Consider the following 22,018-nt stretch of genomic DNA (forward strand, 5'->3'; position numbering starts at 1 on the left):
ATAATCTTAATTCTAACCAATATAAAAACCATCTAATAGATCACATTAGTCTTGATACAACATCTGCCATCACATTTGATCAATCCCTTTGGGCTCCTTTGATCGGCTTCATCACCTAGTGGGGGTGGGGGGGTCATGGTTTGGTCCTGCCTTCGCTATTGTGGTTGATATGGGGGTAGGGACGGCCTTAGGGTGTCTGGGGAGTCCCTAGGGACGTTTCCCTGGAGGGACTAACCTGGGGGATGTGGCCATGACCTGGTTAGGGGCTCTGGGGCTCTTGGATGGTGTTTTCCTTGTGGCTGCGTACAGCGGAGATGGGGGAGGGTCTGTGCTGGCGGACGTTGGTTACTGGCCTGGTAGCCTGGCTGCCCCTGGGAGGGTCCGGGACAGGCGTGGAGGCTTGGGGGTCTGGGGGTGCTCCGCCCCCCGGTCTGGGGTGCTGGCCGGGCCTTGGGGGCTTGGGTCCTGGCTGTTGTGTCGCCGGAGCAGTGGGCGGGTGGGTGCAGGGGGGCTCAGCCCCAATGCAGGGGACCTCTGGTGCATTGGCCCAACTAGGGGGCTCTCTAACTGGTGGGGAGGTTGTTATATCTTTGCAGGTGGTCTCCTCACTACAGGAGCTCACTCTGCAGGTGGGGGAGAGATATAGGAGAGGTGGAGAATGAACTCAACCTGGGTGTCTATTGTCTTGTGTAGTTTGGGAGATGATTGGATGATGGGGTGGGTGCAGTTTTCTCTGGGGTGGAGTCGGGTGGGCTGTGGGGCTGAGCGGTGCTGCTGCTGCGGGCCCCGGTCCGGATGGGCCTGGGCCCCCTTGCCCTGGTGGGTTCCAGAGTGTGGGGGTGCCTACTGGGGTCAGCAGGGGAGCTGGCCCCAGGGAGGGGCCGCTTGCCCCTCCCTTTCTTCCCTCCCCATCCTCAGCTGCCTCCCTATTCCCGCTCCACCACACCCACCCACCCACACAGGGCTTGGGGTGCAGGTATGTCACCAGGGTGCAGGGGAGGCACTCCCCCTCTGTCCCCTTCTGGCCGCCTGTGCCTCAATTTTATTCTGCAACCTAGACATCCACATTACTCACACTCTCACATAACACATACATATAGGGGCTTGGGGGTGGGCACGTTTTACAGCATCCAGAGGATGGTCGGTGTACTCCAACCCACCTCTGGCGCTGGTGCCCTACCCTCAATTTTAAATGCATTTAGACACTAAGGGTTTTCAGGAGGAGCCGTGCTGCTCTCTGAGAGGAAGCTAGTACCATGCTCTCCTGAGTTTTAAATGCACTTTAGAACAGCACACAGCAACACGACATATGAGCGGGCGTAGGGAGGTTTGGGGTCTTCACTCACCCCGGTTCTGTTAGCCGTCAGGGCTGGGGGGCTGGGAGGAGGTGCTGGCTGTCAGACTGGGGTCTGGGATGCGGGGCCTCCCCGCTACTGCAGATAAGGAGGTGGTCCGCTTGCCTCCACCCCAGAGAGAAGGGTTACATCTCCTGGGTCTAGGTGCGGCTTGCCCCTCTGAGGGCGGGGGTACCTGGACCTGGGATATAGAGTATGTTTGGGGAGTGCGACTGTCTGTGCAGTGTCTATTTGTGTCTGTCTACATGTCGGGTGAGTGCCGAGTATTTGGTTGTGCATATGGGGTGGGAATGCACGTCTGTGTCCGCGTGTGCCTGTTCGTCTGTGTCTATATGTCAGGTTGGGTCTTAGACTCAACCTCTCTGGGAACATCTCAGGCCCTCTAAAGTACGGAGGCCTATCTCCCCTCACCACACTCCCTGCCGGTGGCTGATGCCCTCAGACGTTGGTGTGTTGGTGGTCCTTGTCGTCTGGGGCTGGGCGCTCATGTATGTACTGGCTCACTCCTGGTGGCCGATTGGCGGGGCCGGGCGCCTGTGGCCCGGCTGGGCTCCTTCCGGGGGGTGGGATGCCCTCAGGCTTCTGGCCTCTGGGCCTGAAGCTCGGTCCTCTCTGGCACAGCTGGCTGCCGGCAGAGCCCGCGGGCACACCACTGCAACCCCCTCTGGCCTCTGCTCCGTAGCTGTGGGGTGACCTCTCCTTTGGGGCTCTACTCAGCTCTTCCCAGGAGGGTGGCACGGTTCCCCCCCCCCCCCCCCCCCCCCCGTTTGGTGGTCCTCCTCGGGTCCTTGTACTCTGGGGCCTGGATCTCCTCCATACCTGCTTCATACCCTGGGGGACGGGGCTATGGCTCCCCACACTCCCTAGCAGATCGTTACATGGAGAAACCTTTGGAATGCAAGCATGCTGATCCACACAGGTATGCACACAGGTGTACACACGGGTGTTCACAGACGCGGACTACAGCTTTCTTGGCTGCTGCCTCAAAGCACATTGTGCGCTGTCTATCTTGCGTGCTGCACAATATCGTTTATTATTTAGCATCTACTGTTATCTACTGCTAGCTAGTTTATTGTGATGGTGCTGTTTTTATGTTGCTCTTTGTTGTTTGCTTTCTCTTCTGTTTTTTTTCTCCATACAGGTGACCCAGGTGTTTTGTTTGTTGTTCTTTCTTTCTTCCCCCCCCTTCTCACCGTCTCTTCTCCCCTCTGGTTTTCTTTGTCTCCCTCTCTTTCCTTCATTCTTTCTCCCTGTCCTATCCCCCGGTCATGTCTGTCCCGTTTGTAGCAACTGAAAATAAAATAAATACATAATTATAATAAAGGTCAATCAAATGGACCAATATGGCAAGGCCATGATGATCCACTTGGTAAAATAAATCCGCTTGCCATCTTTCTTGGCCTTAAGACAACAATTCTGATGGCTAAAGATCCAAACGGGACACAAAAAAAACACAACAAAAAACAACAACCCAATGAACAGGACAAAAGATAAACTATGGGCAAGAGTAGAAAGGTCAATGACATGCAGTTACCTTAGTATAATGTATGTAACCTACCCCATCATCTCCTCAACTAATGGGAAAATCAGAGCCAAACTTTGCATGGACATTATAACACATACAGTGATTATTAACATATGCTTGCAAAATATATAAATCTCAATCTTTACTCTGGTATTTTTGGATCAACAGAAGGCTTTCAGGAAGATTTTGGGGAATGCTGATCCAGTCCAGAAGTAAAAGAAATAAATGCATGAATGCAGGTATTCAAAAAATATATGTCAAAAGTCATACAAAATAGGCTTGACTGGTTTTTATATAGTGCTCTACTCTACTCTACTCTAAGCACTCTGAGAGGCCAGGGTTTGATCCACCAACCTTCTGATTAGTTGATGACCTGCTCTACCTCCTGCATCATGTACCAGTTAAAAATGCTAGAAATGTTTGAGTTTAATTTCATTCAGTTTTATTTCTATTGTGTGTGTGTGTGTGTGTGTGTGTGTGTGCGTGTGTGTGTGTGTGTGTGTGTGTGTGTGTGTGTGTGTGTGTGTGTCACACTCACCAGCAATGACATGTGGGATGGTAGTGATATTGAGCTTCTGCTCTGTACCTTTAACTCCACTTTTTGTGTCCTGCATTTCTAGCAAAATCGACTCCAGCTGAAAACAGAGGTGAATGAAAAAGATTAATATAAAGAGGACAAACGAGACACAGCCTTTGGAGGCTGTCACTGTCGTCGAGATACTTAAACTCTCCCACTTGGGGCAGGAGTGCCCAGGGCACTCCACCCTTTTCCAGCTGAGAACCATGGCCTCAGATTTGGAGGTGTTGATCCTCATTCCCATCACTTCACACTCAGCTGCGAACTGTTCCAGTGCGACCTGGGGGCCATCACCTGATGAAGCCAACAGAGCCACATCATCCAAAAACCAGAGATGAGATTTTCTGACCACCAAGAGGAAACCTTCTGCTACTTGGCTGCATCTAGAAATTCTGTCCATAAAACTTACGAACAGAATCGGTGACAAAGGCAGAGCCCATCACCAACCGGAAACAGGTCTGACTTATTGCCGGCAACACCCCATATTTCTGAAGCACCTCACACATGACACCCCGAACACGGTCAAATGCCTTCTTCAAGTCCACAAAGCACATCTAGATTGGTTGGGCAAACTCCTATGCACACTCAAGTATCCTCGAGAGGATAAAGAGCTGGTCCAGTGTTCCATGACCAGGACGGAAGGTACTGCCCCTGACCTCCATGCAACCTTGTAGAGGTGTGTCAACAAGACAGCAATACAACATGCAGAGCCTTCAGGAACTCAGGGGGTGCACCTCACCCTCCACAGGAGCCTCTGCCAGGGAGTTGTTTAGCAGCCTCAGAGACCTCACCCCCAAAGATGGACGAGTCGTCCCCCTCATCCCCAGACTCTGCTTCCTCCAGTGGGATTAAGGAGGTCCTCGAAGTATTCCTTCCACTGCATGACAATGTTCAATGTTCAGCAGTGCTCCACCTGCAATATACATAATGCAGGTACAGCGCCGCTTTCCCCTCTTGAGTCGCCTGATGATTTGCCAGAATCTCTGCAAGGCAGTCCAAAAATCTTTTTCCATGGCCTCCCTGAACTCCTTCCACACCCGAGTTTTTGCTTTAGCCATTGCCGCATGCTGCTTGGCCAGTCGGTACCTATAAGCTTTCTCCGAAGTCCTACAAGCTAACCAAGCCCGATAGGCTTTCTTCTTCAGTCTGCTGGCTCCCTTCACCTCCATTTGGTTCGGGGGTTACCACCACAACAGTTACCAACACTCCTGCAGCCGCAGCTCAGTGCAGCAGCTTCAGGCAATGGAGATGCTGAACATGGTCTATAGAGTTCGAAAATGTGACGTCATTTCCAGGGTAAAACCACAAAGGATTGTAGGTACTAGCTTGCTACAAGAAATCCCTTTCACTGGAAAGAACGGTCACTATCGCTGCCCCCTCTCTCTTCCATGCAAAGAGACAGACACAACGGCCGGGGACGTCGCTGGGTTTTCTTTGTCCAATTTTGGTGGATTTTAATGCTGTGGCTGACGCCAGTGGACTTTCAGTGTTGTTTTGACTGTGTGTTCTAAGTGGCCTGGGGTGTTTTTAACTGTTTAAAAAAAAAGTGAAATAAATGATATTTTAGTAATCGAGTTTTATATTGTTCTTTTCGCTTGGCTACTCCACTGCTCTGTCCATTTTTTGAAGGGTTGCCCTTCACTTAGAATAAAACCTGGTGTCCACCTACATATCTGGCTACTCAGAACATGTCAGTGTCCTGTACCCATCCATCGGTAAACTGGAACTGGGCTTGTTGCAGGGATCTGAAGTTACCAAACACTTCATGAGTGTATGCACTCACACTTAGGAACATATAATTATAAATATGAGCGTGATGAAGGTGGGGGCAGCACGCTAATGTCTTCAGTCCACTCTGTATGCTCGTATGGGCCAAACCCTTTCATTACTTTGTTGTTTTTCCTCGTACTTTTTTTTTGCCTTTTCGTCAAGTCTGTCTTTGTACGGACCTGCCGTGTTCTTCTTCGTTTTGTACATAACTGTTTTTGGGGCAAATAAAATGCAAGTAGGGATTAAAACAGCAGAATGAATGGTTACCGGTGCTGGAAATGCTAGCGCTTGATGCAGTGTTTTGATTTTGCTGCCACTTGTACCCACAATGCAACGCACACAAGTCACGTAGTCTGTCGATCTCTATCCGGTTTTTAAAAAAGACACTAAAAACAGTCAGTGTTCACTGTCGGCTTCTCTCGGTTTTTATTACCGCTAATCATTTTAAAGCTCAGTTTTTAAACCCTTCCTATGTAACTACAGTCCATGCAGCAGTATATTACTGACTAACCTCGTACTGTGGATGGATTATCTCAGTTGTTCTCCTGACTGAAGTTTACAGCATCCTGCCATGTGATTGCATTTGTCCCTAACTATCGGGAACGCTCACATTAACTTTTATCGAGTGGAAAAAAGTCCTCCGTTCATTAGCATTCGTCCTCCAGCTTTACTATTTATGTTATGCTAACATAGCTTTGTCGCGCTAGCGATGACGTAGCACATCATTATCTACCAGCTAGTCCAACTTCAGTAACCCTGCAGACGTCACTGCTGTTTAGTTTTCTGTCTTCATTTATGTTGGAAGTGATAGCAGAGCTGTAACTTCCTGCTAACTTCTAACTCCGTTAAATGTCATAAATTCCGTCTTCATGGATGCCTGGATGTTAAACTTAATTGGTACACCTGGTAGAGCAGCCACACTGATCATTTTATGAAAGATGAAAGAATTTAAAGAGTTTTTCAACTCTCAGTAATGCTGCAATGATCGTTTGACTTTGGGACCTGCAGCGGAGTTTGGGCCCAGACATGGCTAACGACGTTAGACTTAAAGACCGGACTGGGACTCAATGTCCCCAGTCTCCCTCAGAATGCTGTTGAAGCTTTGCCGGAGGTGTGTGTTAAAGATCTCACGGACCACTGTTCCCAGCGCACCCTCACTATACGTTTAGGTGTGACAGGTCTGTCCAGCACCGCCCCCCGCCACCTGATCCAACTCACCACCAAGTGTTGATCAGTTGACAGCTCAGCCCCTCTCTTTCAGAGTTTTTTAAAATTGGAATAGTAGTAAACTGGGTCAGAATAGCGTTCATACTGTAAAACACCAGGCCTACTTTATAAAGAATCTGATTAGTTAGGTTAATACTGGAATACTTCTTTGTTTATCTTATTCCTGTGTCTTTGCTTCATTGTGCCAGTGAATTGTTTGAAAGTTAATATTTTTATCTGAAGTGCATAACAATAAGGTTGTTCAGATGCTTTAGACTGCAGTGACACCATGCTGCCAAACAATAACATTAATTAGCTTTTAGGTGGACTAAAAGATTAGCTTCAGCAAGCCTCTTATGCTGGCAAACCAATCATGTTTAAATCTCATGCAAATGCATGGGTATCCCTTAGATACTGCATGCAACAGAAAAATCTTTATATAATCTTAAGAACAGGGGGTAGGAAAACAAGGTTACTGCAGCTCGCGTGCTTTGTATTTTTCCTTTTTCACCAAAGCAGTTTATATAGAAATCTAGAACCTAACGTGAAAAAGCCTTTAATTATTAAAGAATGATGGATAATCAAAATATATTACAAAAGGAATACATAATAATGCTATAACAGAAATGCTATTGACCCACCTTTTTGAGGCAATACAAACGGGGCTGGAAATGTTGTGCCCGGTTTGGGCGCGCTGTTCTGATAGTCATTTTTGCAGATGAATGACGAGCGAATCAGATGTAAAGCAATCAAATCAAATCCTGGTATGAAATGTCCCAGTTAGAACAGGTTTAGTTGCTGACAGGCAAATGCATGCCTGCAGTGAACAGAGGTAGCGTCTGTGAGGAGACTGTAAGACCGGAGGCTAAGGATGGATTAATCCTCCAGTCAGCTGTAAGCTTTTTCTCTCACCCAAGGCAATTACAGAGAAAGGCCTGGCTCAGACTGACAAGAGTCAAGATCGATGCTGTGTCTCAGGGTACAGTGGTAATGGCTGTAAGTAAGTAAAATGTATTTATATAGTGCTTTTCACAAAGTGCTTCACAAAGCAAAGAATGAAAATACAACATGTACAATGTAAAACAGCAAAATACAACATAAAAACAACAAATTAGTTGAAAGCTTGTCTATATAAAATGTCTTCAGCTGTTTTTTAAAAGAATCGATGGAGTCGGTGTAAAAACAGTGTCAGAGAATCCACAGCCATGGTGCTGCTGTCTGAAAGGCCCGACCACCACGAGTTTAAATAGAGTGTGTGGGGCCGCCAGCAGACTCTGACCTGATGACCTCAGAGCTCGGGAAGATGAACGCGGTTTCAGCAGGTCAGATATGTACTTGACCATGTAGGGCCATGAAGGTTAGAACTAAAATTTTAAAATGAAACCTAAAACTTACAGGCAACCAGTGAAGGGAGGCTAAAACTGGAGTGATATGAGCTCTTGTGTTGGTGCCTGTTAAAAGTCATGCTGCAGAGTCTGAAGACAATTTAAAGCTGATTTGTTAAAACAAATAAAAAGACCATTGCAATAATCCAGACGGGAAGAAATAAAAGCATGAATAATCATCTCCACTTTGACACCATTAGTCCCAGTTTTGAAATATTCCTTAGATGATAAAAAAAAGTTTCGGACCAGCTGCTTAGAATCGAGCCACATCGAGCTGTCAAACATGACACCGAGGTTTCTGAGGCTCGATTTAACAGAAGGCTCTAAGAAGCTGATATGCTGCCTGATTTCTGAGACCATGGTCTGGAGCAACAATTAGAGTTTCTGTTTTATCAGAGTTTAGCTGGAGGAAGCTGTCATTTAACAATTGCTTAATTTCTGTCAGGCAGTTACTCAAACTAAACAATTTATGAAACTCAGAGACTTTAAAGAACAGTATAACTGAATGTCATCAGCATAGAGATGGTAGGAGATATTGTAGCGCCTAATAATTTGGCCTAGGCGGAATATATAAAGCATAAAGAGAATTGGACCCAGGACAGATCCCTGAGGTACCTCACAAGGCAAAACTGTTGATCATCACTTGAGATCGTTCAGATAAATATGGCATGAACCATTTGAAACAACACCAGTAATCCCAAACAGGTTCTTGAGTCTGGTTATCATGATCCTGTGACCCACAGTATCAAAGGCAGATCCAACAGGACCAGATCTGTGTAATGAGCAGGCCACTACTATAGATCTTGGTTCGCTGGCACAGTATGTTGAACCAGTCATCACTGATCTGGGAGTTAAAATGGAGGCAGATCTTAAACTTGAAAGCCAGGTCAGAGCTGCTGTACGATCTCGCTTTTTTCATTTGAGGCAATTAACCAAATTAAAGCCCGTCTTATCGAAACAGCTTTTTGAGACAGTAATTGTTGGGTTTATATTTTATTATTGTCATTTGTATTGAGAAACATGTAATCATTTGTGGTTAGAAGTATATAGTTGATGGCATATTGAAAGAATGTCTCATAACAACTCTGTGTAGCATGAAGAGGGGGGTGCGTTCACTCTTCAGAGTGTTCTGGCATAGATCACACACCTGCTAGGAGAGGTCGTATCTTCTCTTGCTGATATATGGTATAGCAAACACACGTATACCTGTTTGAGTGTAAGGGCCTTTTGTTCAGATGTACCGCTAGACTCCTGGCACCAGCTTTGGGGAGTCTTCACGGGGTCACATCTTGACCCCCCCTCCACACACACACACACACACACACACACACACATACATACACACATACACACACACACACACACACACACACATACACACACACACACATACATACACACACACACACACACACACACACACACACATACACACACACACACACACACATACATACACACACACACACATACATACACACACACACAGAATCCCACGTATTCAGTAGAATAATGCAAACTAAAACTACATAATAACTTCACAATCTTTAATTAGGGGAATAACATGGCATAAGATAATACTATAATCCCACACACGACACACACAGACAAGGTACTCTTTGTCCACGTGTGTCCCTATAAGAAACGTCATATGTTAATGAACCGATGCATATTCATGTAACCACAATAAAAGGAGTGCTATGGGGAAGCTGGCTGAGAGTCTGACGGAGGTCAAGTGGGTGGAACGACACTTGGCTCCAGGCAGGTCTCCCTCATGCATGAGTGACCCAGAGAACTATGGTGACTTGTGTCTTGCTTTTTGCTGTGTAGTAAATTGTCTTGAACGTTCCAGCGAATAGGTTTATGCTACAAACCTATCAGTAATCCATGCCTTTGTTACATCTAGGCTGGATTATTGTAACACACTGTATTGTGGGGTTAGTGATGCGTCCATTAGGTGCCTGCAGGTTGTGCAAAATGCCGCAGCACGTCTTTTAACTGGAACAAAAAAGTTTGACCACATTACCCCATTTTAATTTCACTCCACTGGCTACACTATCCTACATTTTAGGATTGTTTTTTAAATGTCTTAATGGCACCATAGAGGCTAAGATGAACAGGCACATGGCTCTCAATACATGAGCGGGGCATAGAAAGGGATAGGCAGAAACACCAGAGGGGCCAAACATGAGCTGCTGGTAGACCGAGCAGTCGTCCTAGACTGCAATACCACACTGATGTGTCCTGTGTGTCGAAGCTTCGATGCCCGTGTCGAGTAATCTCGGGGGAGTTTTTGTGAAGCGCGTATCGAGGCTTGCTTTGATTACGTATGCAGTGACGTTCGAGGCCTCGCGGGCAGTCCGTACCACGTGACTGATTCAGGAAGTGGCTCGCCGGCTCGCGCCAGATTTGAAATAAAATGGGCAGCAAAACACAGCTGATTCCCCCGATCACATTGTGTTGTGGAATTGGATTACATACGTCCTACATAGTTTCTTGAGCATTTCTTCTTCGATGGAACCAGCAAGGAAGAGATTTTTTCTCCTCTCTTCTAATAAAGTATGCACACAGTAATAAATATCAGGAATGATAAGCACCATAATATAAATAAACAACACTACAGATCCTATCATCTGATTTCTGTCTTTTAGTTTATTAAAAAGTGAAGCGCCACACACTAGTTTGTGTCATCCAGATGCACATAAGCATGATTACACAGTTACTAGGGGCGGGTTTTGATTGTCGATTAAAATCGATTCTGGCTTGGATAACGTGATATCGATTCATTAAAATCCTGAATCAATTGTTTATTTTTTTTTTCCCTGAAATGCCAGAATCTCACGTTAAACCTCACTAAATTTCAACAACCACCAAACAGCTAGAACAGTAAATGAGAGCAGGAACACGGCTTCTGCACAAAGACGTAAACGAGTCATTCCTACTATTCGGTGCCATTTCAGTGTGATCACTCTTCATCAAAAAATACAAAATTTTGAATTATTTTAACATTTCATCTAAAAGAGGGATTTTCAACCTATAAGAAAAATGTATTGGTCCAGCTAAGGATATTATATTATAATATTTTTTAAAATCAAAGTCTTTACCCATGACGTGCCAAATGTCCACCCTGTTACAGGACATTCAATTTTCTATTAATAACTGTTTTGAATACACAGTTATAGTAATATTTACATTTTCTAAAAGCTACAATGTCCCTTTTTAAAATCTGCAAGGAAATTTCATGTTACAGTGCATAGCAATAACAGGGGTGACGGTAACAGGGGGGAGATTTTATGCTAAACTTAGCCATTACTACTAGTATGATGAACAACAAGCTAGTACATGGTGACCACTAAGAACCATTTTTAACATGTTTATTAGCCATATTATAAAAATTACAAAAAAAAAATTGTTTCCACTATTAATAAGCGTAACAGGTTGGACGTGTTATGCTTTGCCACATTACAAAATCTTGCTAAAACATTGAAAAAAGGGTTGATTAAAGAGTGGTACTTACTCGTCTTCTTCTTGAAAGTTTTCCCTCCAAAATATGTTACATCCGGGAGTGTCATGTGACTAAAAGAATAATCAGGTGATGTGTTCTATGGAATTCTTATCAGAGTAACAGGGGTGACAGTTGATTCAGGGACACAACATTTTTTAAAGATTTTAAGTATTAAACATGCATTAATAATAAAAAAGAACATTTGATGAGGAACATTAGAAATAAGCCAATCCAGAAATGATGAAAAATTTAGATTTTTTTTTTTTTTAAGTTATATTTGTAACTGAAGTCGAGCAAGCATGACTGGGGACATAGTACTTTAGTGACTTGTGCTAAAATAAAAGTAATTTACTTTTAATGTATTTATCCTGTGTATATATCAATGTGTTCTATGGTAGAGGGGGGTTAAACATACAAGAAAATGGTTTAGAAATAAGCATTAGACAAGTTTTACACTAAATATACCATATTATGTCATTAGGACTCAAATGGCACCGAATAGTAAGAATGACCCAAACACAAAGTGCCGACGGATCAGAATCAGTGAGATCAGGTTCCCCAGAGCGGCATCGTGGTGGGGGGGGGGGCGGCATCACGGGCATCGGCAAAAAAATGCTCGTACTCATGCTGCCCCGACATCAGCCACCGCGTATTGGGAATGTCACAGGCACCGATCGGTTTTCTATCGCCCATTTGCTGGGAGTAAGGGCGCCCTCCGTTTGCGAGGTGCGCCTGCTGCTTGCGGCGCAGGGAGGAGAGGGCGGGGCGGCGGGGGATTCTCTGGCTGGCTGGAGCGGCATCTAATAACCAACTCGCAAAACAAAAACAAACCAACAAACACGAAAACACCAGACATCATACAGACTTATAATTTGCACCAATGTTTTTTCGAAATTCTATAAAGTGAGCGCGAGAGCCCTCGGTGCGCCTGCGCGCTGCTGAAGTCAAAGTAAACTTTATTGTCATCTCCGCTACAGACAGTCCAGCATATAGAGAGACGAGACGACGAGGCTGCAGTTACAGCGGTGCAAGTAAACAAACAACAAATATAAGAAGAGTAAGAAAATAAATATAACTTTAGGACTCGGGGTAAAGGATCAATAACAATTTAAATTTTATAATTTACAGTTTGATGATTTAAAGTCTCACACAACCCGTCAAAAGGGGCGGGGCCGGCTGCTTCCAAATAAAGCACATTTCATTCATAATGTTGTAAATCCAAGCCCATTATGTACTCGTGATTTCAAGTTCAAGTTCAAATTTTATTCGCCACATGCAGGTTGCCCTGCAGTGGAATGAACCCGCCCCCCGACCATACACACACGACACAGACATCATGGGGATACAAGTCAGAGAACGATTGCATTACTGAAATGTACACTACAATGGGAAAGTACAAGAGGAAAAAAAGAGACCTCTACTCATGCTGGGCTACAGGAGGACAGCATGAGAACAGGAAACAAAAAACTCCTCTGCACAGAAAGCACAGAAAATGTCCACAGTACAACATTATGGAGCACGTGACCAGCAACAGGGTTGGGTAGGGGGTGAGGAGTAATCCCAGGCAACACAGCAGCCATCCTGCCACTGCGCCGTCTCTCCAGCGGGGGCCCAGACCTGCCTCGTGTTCCCAGGAGGCAACAAGCATCGAAGGCATTGGAAGGGGAGGGGGATGTGTGAGTGCTTATCAGTGTAAATGTATGTGTGTGCGTGTCCAGAGTTCAGCTGAGACAGTGTCCTCCGCCCTGCCAGGCTAAGTAAACAGTCTACCAGCCAACCCAGGTGGCCTTGCATAGAGTGGGAAGGAACAGACTCAACACAGTCGTTATCAGGGAGTTGTTGATCGGCTCCAGCCTTGGGCCCACAGCTGGCGCCGAAGGGGTATCCGCATTATGATGGTAATTTTTCTTTTGCAAAGACTCATGAGAATTTCAATCCAGCTTCCGCCCAGAGTTGTTCCGAGTGGTTTCTTCTCTAATGTAATCCAACATACATACACTCAGAGGTGTTATTCTGAGCCTTCACTGCAGCCGTAAGTGTCTCCAAGCTCTTAACCATGCTGCCTTCAGTGAGTCCTTTCTGAGAAGCCGCACCTCGTCCCATCGTTTCAATCCCAGCGGGCAGCCTTGTGGGGGTTTGAACAGCCGGTTCCGCTTCCTTAATTCTCCGATAAGCCAGGGCCAAGCCAGCTCCGATCAGCAAGAACCCTGTTATCATGGTTCCAAATAGGTAGATATCTTCAGCGTCCTCGATCCACAGTCCTGCCAGGCACACGATCCTCCATTTCTGCCACCCGTCCATCGTGTACACGAAAGTCTCTCCGGGGCACTCGGGCTCTCCTGAGCCCAGACTTCTTGTTGAGAAAAGGGTGTAAATAGCATTCAGAGACCAGTTGATCAAATCCATAATTCTCTTTTAGGTTTAGAGAACAGACTGTGAGAGAGTGTTCCAGGGAAAGTAATGCACACGAGACAAGACAAGGACACAAGAGGCTAAGCAGGGAAGATAAGGGGAAGGAGGAGAAAAGTGTGACTGCCTTCGCCGAGAGCCAAACAACCCAGGATTTGAATCCTGGGTTGTGTGAAATCCCAGAAATACACCTTAGACAAAGTGAACTAGGGTGTAGGTCTGTTAGGTCATGTTGTGGTGATCCTCGGGTTGGGGGATGGGTGTTCATACTGGAGTGCAAAATTAAAACCAATGTAAGATGGACAAGAAACATTCAAAGCCATCAGGTGCTCAGTTTAGAAAAAATAGAAAAGAAGAGGAGGAGAAACGAGCAAAGATGCAGGTAAGCAGATGTGTGATTGGATGATGGCAGCTCATCCTGAAACAATCAGAATCAGAATACTTTATTAATCCTGAAGGAAATAATGTGGGTTACAGTTGCTCCAAGAAGAAATGGTAAAAATAAGATTCCCGAAGAAAGGCGACTTGTTCAGCTTCATTTTCTCCGACAATCACGTCTCTGTTTCTGTAAACGTATCTCTTCTGCTTTTTAGATTATCTCAACGGTGCGCACTGATTCATTGTGAAAGGTTAAGGCAAATCCAGGTATACACCTACAAGGTGAGGTTGTACAGTAATGGCATGTATACATGTACAAAGCTCTTTCTGGAATGCGCATTTACTTACAAAGTTAAAGATAGAGAAGACTTAGATGATTGTCATAGATGCAGTTGATGCAAATCAAGCCAAGGCAATAAGTGATTTTTAGCGGATTAATGTCTGGGGTGTGATCTGTACTGAATTTATGTAAGAAAATCAATAAATTGAATAGTTTATCTGGGGGGGGGGGAAAAGAAATGGTAAAAATAGTAACAGTAACAGACTAAACTCCAAATAATACATTAGGTTACAGATTTTAATATTAATGAGTCAGTGTCAAGTGTTGATTTGTCCTGTTCTCATTGTATGACGAATGATGATGGCTGTCTGGTAGCTGTTTGCTCTCTCTCTCTCTTCATATATGTGTGTGTGTGTTTCTCTGGCGAAATTCAGTGTGGTTCCGACAACAGTTTTATGTTAATGTACAATCCTTAATTAATATGTTTTGTGTGTGTGTGTGTGTGTGTGTGTGTGTGTGTGTGTGTGTGTGTGTGTGTGTGTGTGTGTTTGCCCGGGGCACCAAACAGGCTAGGACCGCCACTGAGTGAGATGTCGCCTTTCTCACGGTCCGGGCTGAAAGCCGACAGCTCGCTGATGTTTCGGCGGGTCCGCGCTTTGTGTTTACGTCTTTTTTGCGCTGATTCTGAAGCTGTTAGTTTGATCTCTCTTCAAACAATATTGAGTAAACCAGCAGCAAAAGAAGATCCAAACTACGCGTCACGTAAACATCGTCATGAATTTTCTCTGACTTTGAATCGAATCGTGGATCAAATCAATTCTAGAAATCAGTGACGACACACAGCCCTAACAGTTACACAATCATACCAAAACTCTGTTCTGATAGTTTCCACTTTCTCTTTTGTATCAAACATACTGAGACAATATTCGGGATAAATAACCACAATTTATCAATAATAACAATTTTTTTATTCAGTTTAGAGGTTTACACATCATTATAATCACAGAGCCTGTTTCACTTGAATCGTCCACTTGATCGCGCAGTAGAGCAAATGAATCATCACAATGTTTCGAACCATGAGTCGACCAGGTGGATGGAAGCTTCAGTTCATCACGAGGCTTCATCTCACCATCACTAACTGAGTCATTCCACGAGAATGGTTAAAATCGGACTTGGATGTTTTCACATTTTTTACCAAAATGTATTATTTATATGTATATCCCACATCATTAAGGATATATTTAACTATCAGAAAAATGCATTTTCCCATCTCAGGCATTAGTTTTCTTTTATTATTGATCATATTTTCAAGATGTAGTGACTGTAATTCTTCAACCCCGTTATGGACACTTTGGAGGCTCTCTGAACATTATCATAAAATGTATTTCTAAAGACATCAATATGTTTACATTAATTAGATGTCCCCATACTAATTCAATAATTTTACATAGAAAAGTTACATAAAATCACAAATTTTTACTTTCTTAAATCCTGAAATGTAACTAATGAGTGAAAGCAATCTTGTCATTTTTAATCAAAAATTTAGTTTAACTAAGAATTGTAATAAAAATCAATGATCATATGATAGCGCTCAATATCTTAGACAGAGATCCCCAAACATTAAATTATTTTTTTCAACATTTTAAGAAAATTATATATGAAAATGTAGGTGTGACGGGGTTGAGACTAGCATAACAGGGTTGAAGAGACAAATACAGCGTTACATATAAACAGTTGTTTACTCCTAAATTCAATGTACAGGACTGCCATTAACATTATATCTCACTTTGTAACCATAGCAAGGACACCAGATACAAACTGCAGTAGAGTTAAGTTTTATTAATCTCAAGTAAAAACAACCACAACAGCACATTAACAACTAACAAACATTGTAAAGTGAATTGCTCAAATGTAGCATAATGTGTGTGTGTGTGTGTGTGTGTGTGTGTGTGTGTGTGTCTAGGCATAAGTGCTGATGAGGTGCTAAAAGTCACCTCACCCTTGCTCCGATAACATACAATTAAACTTGTTGAACTGGTTGAAGTAATAACAATAATAATCAGTTAACGATTTCAGTGTGTCTGTCTGTATCAGTGTCCATGTCAGAGTGTTTTTGCATGTGTGTGCTTGCTTCGGTGTGTGTGTCTGTATATATGCATGAATGTGCCGGTTGTTTCATGAATTCATCTTGTGAGTCGGTTCCACACCTGTTTCAAGACTTCCACATGGCGCCTTGTCACAGCCCGTGGGGGTGGAATGAGTTCAAGGACATCATCAAACAGGTACCAGAGGATATCATCCTGATGCGGCCAGAACAATCGGTTTGACCCAACACGATGTGTTGTTTGTATGTTTAGAATGATGCCTGGATACAAATCATCGTCATATCTGAGAATACACCATTTACCAACCAGCTCCGGACTCTCCCACTGGATTTCTTTTTCTGGATTCCTCCCACTGCCTGTCTGTGATACAGCTGTTTCTATCTTCTGGCCAACAGTGAAACACTGGGTGTTGCAGCTCTTGCAGTTAAACTGCTTCTGTGTTGTGCACATGCAGCTTACATCACGAACCATCAGTTTTCCTGGAGCTGCAGTAACGACCTGGTGAATTCTCATGGTTCCAGGAACAGCTGGTATCTGCTTCGGCATTTTCTCCATAGCTTCCTCAACATCTTCGCTTTTCACAAAGAACAGTTTCACACTTGTGTTTGTTTCAGAAAAGGCCCTGAATAACTCTTCTGCATCTGGGATGTCATGCCCCTTTGCTACCATCATGTCAGCTGCTCTTTTTAAGGCTCCCCCGACACCATCTGGTGCTCCTTTTCCATGACTGGCCTCGAAAAATTCCAAGAACCAGCCTTGAATCCTCTTCTGTCCAGTTATCCTCTTCTGTCCAGTTCTGTAGTGAAAAGGTAGAAGTTTCCTCGTTGTTTGTATCGCGTACAGGCTTAAAAAGTGCAGCAAAGACACTTGTGGATGTTGGCCTTGAAGGTAATCTAGCCCAGGATTTAGGTGCTGCCATATTGCTGGAGGGCCTTTATGTCTACTGGGGGAGATGGTGCTAAAGCACACAGGCTCTGGCTGTGTCCCAATTCAGGGTCTGCACGCTTGAAGTACGCGTACTACGCACGGTGCGTACTATAAGTACGAGAAGTGCGGAAGTGAGAGGCCTGTGAAATGGGACGGTCTAGCCTGCCTCGCGCTGTTCAGGTTGCCTAGCAACCATGATACTAACCGCGAATGACAAAAATGAATGATCAACAAAACAAAAGTTTTGTCAACATGTAAAAAATTATTAGTGCGCATGCGCCAACCAGCGTGCAGCCTGTTACAGTCGCTCCTGCTTTTCTCTTAGTTTAGCTCTTTTTTCTTACGTATTCTTTTTTTTTTTCTGACTTGTATTTTCCTCCGTTTTCTATCTCTTACTCAATCATGTGGATTGAGAGAGTTTTTGTTCTTCTGGTGGCCGTGGAACTGTTACTTTTATCATGGAACGGGACCGCGGCACATCTCCTACACGCACGGACTGTTTACTCCAGAGATCAGCTGATCGCCCTGATGCCGGCCGGCTCGCTGGCCAGGCCCGCAGAAGTGCCCGCAGAAGTACCAGCTGAAATTTGGAGGAAAACACATCGGGGATGCAGAGGTCAAGGACAGAAGAGAAGAAAAAAGGTGACGGTGAGACAGCGGAGGCTCGAAGCGAGGAGGAGGTTTAAACCGTGTCTGCCGTCTATCGTGATGGGAAATGTGCGATCGTTGGCAAGTAAAATCGACGAGCTCTCAGCACTGGTACGGAGTCAGAGGGAATACCGAGAGTGTAGCCTGATGTGTTTCACCGAATCATGGCTGCACCAGGTCATTCCCGATGAGAATGCTTCCGTGGAAGGCTTCCACACTGTTCGGGCGGACAGGGACAGCATCGCTAGCGGTAAGCATAAAGGAGGGGGGCTTGCTGTTTTAGTTAACCTGATTCACCTCACCCCCCGCTATGTGCCAATTGTGAGGAGGGAACCTGTGACCACCAGGACTGTTAGGAGGTGGTCAGAGGAGGCAATAGCGGAACTACAGGGCTGTTTCGAGGTGACCGACTGGGAAACACTCTGTGAGCCTCACGCCGAGGACATCAATGGGCTTACTGAGTGTATCACAGGCTACATAACTTTCTGCACCGACTCCATTGTTCCAGCTCAGACTGTTCATTGTTACCCAAATAACAAGCCGTGGGTGACTAAGGACATCAAAGCCCTCCTCAACAACAAGAAGAGGGCTTTCAGAGGGGGCAACAAAGAGGAGGTGAGGAAGGTCCAGGTGTTACTAAAGGACAAGATCAGAGAGGCTAAGGACAATTACAGGAGGAAGCTGGAGTGGAAACTCCAGCAGAACAGCATGAGAGAGGTGTGGAGGGGCATGAAGACCATCACTGGATTCAGGCCAACCAACAGCAGGGGAGCTGAGGGAGGTGAGAATAGAGCCGACGAGTTGAATCTGTTTTTCAATAGATTCGACACCACAGTGTCTGCTCCCACCCCCACAACCTCACCTGCAGTCAGCCTGGAATCCAGAGCCACACCACTGTGCCAGCCTCTCTCTTCACATGTTGCCTCCTGTGAGATTCCTGACACCCCTCCCCCACCCATCACCTTCACTCAATACCAGGTTGAGATGCAAATGAGGAGACTTCACTCAGGCAAGTCTGCTGGACCAGACGGAGTGAGTCCCCTTGTCCTCAAGGCCTGTGCCCCCAGCTGTGTGGAGTCTTTCATAAACTGTTTATGCTGAGTCTGAGTCTGCAGAGGGTCCCGGTGATGTGGAAGACATCATGCCTCGTCCCTGTACCAAAGACGCCACGTCCCAGTGGCCCCCAGGATTACAGGCCCGTGGCACTGACCTCCCACATCATGAAGACCCTGGAAAGGCTCATCCTGGACCAGCTGCGACCCATAGTAAGACCACATCTGGATCCCCTTCAGTTCGCTTATCAGCCTCGTCTCGGAACAGAGGACGCCATCATCTACCTGCTCAATCGTGTCTACACCCATCTGGACCAGCCGGCGAGCACTGTGAGGGTCATGTTTTTTGACTTTTCCAGTGCTTTCAACACCATCAGGCCGACCCTCCTGGGTGATAAGTTAGCAGCGATGCAGGTGGATGCTTCTCTGGTGTCCTGGATTGTTGATTACCTGACAGGAAGACCACAATATGTACGTCTCCCACAGTGTGTGTCTGACAAGGTGATCAGCAACACAGGGGCACCACAGGGGACTGTCCTCTCCCCCTTCCTCTTCACCCTCTACACCACAGACTTCAGCCACTGCACAGAGACCTCCATCTTCAGAAGTTTTCTGATGACTCTGCGGTGGTTGGATGCATCAGCAGGGATGATGAGACAGAGTACCGGGCTGTGGTCGACTCCTTTGTCACGTGGTGTGAGCAGAATCATCTGCAGCTCAACGTGGCAAAGACCAAGGAACTGATCGTGGACTTCAGGAAGACCAGGAAACACTTGACCCCTGTTTCAATCCAGGGGGTCAGTGTTGACATTGTGGAGGACTATAAATACCTTGGAGTACACATTGACAATAAACTGGACTGGGCTAAAAACACCACAGCACTTTACAGGAAGGGCCAGAGTCGTCTCTATTTTTTGAGGCGACTGAGGTCCTTCAACATCTGCCAGAAAATGCTGAGGATTTTCTATGAGTCTGTGGTGGCCAGTGCGATCCTCTATGCTGTTGCATGCTGGGGGAGCAGGCTGAGGGTCGCAGATGCCAACAGACTTAATAAACTGATCCGTAAGGCCAGCAATGTTGTGGGGATGGAGCTGGACTCCCTCAAGGTGGTGTCGGAGAGGCGGATGCTGTCCAAGATAAAGACAATGTTGGATAACACCTCCCACCCACTCCATGACATGTTGGTCAGTCACAGGAGCTCGTTCAGTGAGAGACTGAGATTACCGAAAAGCACCACTGAACGACACAGGAAATCATTCCTGCCTGTGGCTCCCTGTACAACGCATCCACTTAACACACTGTTTGCTGCTACAGCTACACATGTTTCTTTTCCAAATATTTATTTATGAGTGACTTATGTATGTATGTATGTATATATATGTATATATTGTACTATTCTTAGTTAGCGTATTGTCTGTCTTGTCTTAATGTTGGTTTAAAATGGAGCACTGTAACAAAAAATAATTTCCCCCAGGGATCAATAAAGTATTCTGATTCTGATTCTAAAAGTCTCCTCCCCTGACATGTTGTTCTTCAGCTCACGGCAGAAGGCATACTGCTGCTTGAAGTGATGCATTTGAAATTTCTTTACAAAGCTGTGGAAGAGCTCAATGAGGTCCTCTTGTGTGCCCTCCACAGATTTCTTGACTGTCACCTTGACAGTGTCCTTCATCTCTCACGCTCACTCTGCAGGTTTCTCTCCCTTCTTTCAGGATCAGCTTTAAGGCGTTCCCGATACTTCTTTTGCCTTTCTGCTGCTGTTGTTGGTGCCATCTTACTCGCATCCTTAACATGGAACATAAATCACATTCAGCATGTATGCAGTATAAGAATGGTGATTGAATATAATAATAATTGATTTAAATAATTGGATAACTTAACAACCAAAGTATTAAACTCTCAACCCCATAACAATCTCACAACCGCGTTACAATCAAAAACATAACAGGGTTGAGATTTTTGCACAAACGGGCCGCTGCTCAATATAGTGAATACCAGACAGAGAACACATGGCATGCATGAAATTCAAAATCACCATATATTCAGGAACTAACAAAAAACTTTTCATAAGTAATAGTTTTCTTTTTTTCATGTTACGGTGTTGAGTCATTGAGGTTGATGACCACAATATCACAAGATAAATGACTAAAATAAAGGAAAAGAATGGAGCAACTTGCCTGTCTCTGGTCCTGTTGTCCAAAAGACTTCAGTGATGTCACTTCCTGATGTATACGAATTCTGGATCACACCATTGTATTTATGGGGGTGGGATCATTCATGTGACGGGGTTGAAGGGTTAGTCAGGTACAGGAATAATTGTGATTTTATTGAATAATTAACAATTAAATTTGAAAAAAAGAAATATTAACAGCAAAAGAGCACAAACAGATGTTTAGGTTGATACCAAAATTTATTGACTTTTTAAATAGTTTTATTTGGTATTTTCAAAGTAAACTTTCATCAAGGCCATGAGGGACATGACAAAATAGGTGGTGTCAAATGAAAAAACTGTATTATTTCCCATAAAAAGATCAAAATTAGTTCAGTTTTTTACACTGTATTAAATGGTACATTTCAATATATATGTAAAGCTGTTTAAACAGAAAGTTTGGTGACCCAATAGATGAAATACACCATAAGAGGTGAGAGGGACTCAAATTGTGCCATTTTCATGGAATGACTCGACTACACGACAACCTATGACTCAATGACCCACACATGAATCAACTTTATTTAGTTATTTATTTAATTTTGTACTTTTTTGATATTATTAGGATGATTTAAGTTTAACGAGTAAGTTCTGAGTTCATTCTTGCCACGTCTCTGAGTTTGCTTACAGCTGCAAGGCTCTTAAATACAGTAACAAAGTATTTGTATTTCTTTACCACTAACCTCT

The 22,018-nt window shown here is 44.7% G+C and overlaps 1 protein-coding gene across 1 annotated transcript in view; it reads right to left on the reverse strand.

Moving 5' to 3' along the window:
- Positions 1-7,300, reverse strand: part of rgs9a (regulator of G protein signaling 9a) — a 36,215-nt gene extending 28,915 nt beyond the window's left edge. The window contains exons 1-2 of the mRNA XM_026166245.2: positions 7,075-7,300; positions 3,419-3,515 (exon numbers count right to left, since the gene is read on the reverse strand). Coding sequence (XP_026022030.2) covers positions 3,419-3,515; positions 7,075-7,143 — 166 coding nt within the window. The 5' untranslated portion in view covers positions 7,144-7,300. The remainder of the gene's footprint in view (positions 1-3,418; positions 3,516-7,074) is intronic.
- Between the last annotated feature and the right edge of the window lie 14,718 nt (positions 7,301-22,018).

This window comes from Astatotilapia calliptera, chromosome 4, assembly GCF_964374335.1.
Source record: "Astatotilapia calliptera chromosome 4, fAstCal68.1, whole genome shotgun sequence".
NCBI lineage: Eukaryota > Metazoa > Chordata > Actinopteri > Cichliformes > Cichlidae > Astatotilapia > Astatotilapia calliptera.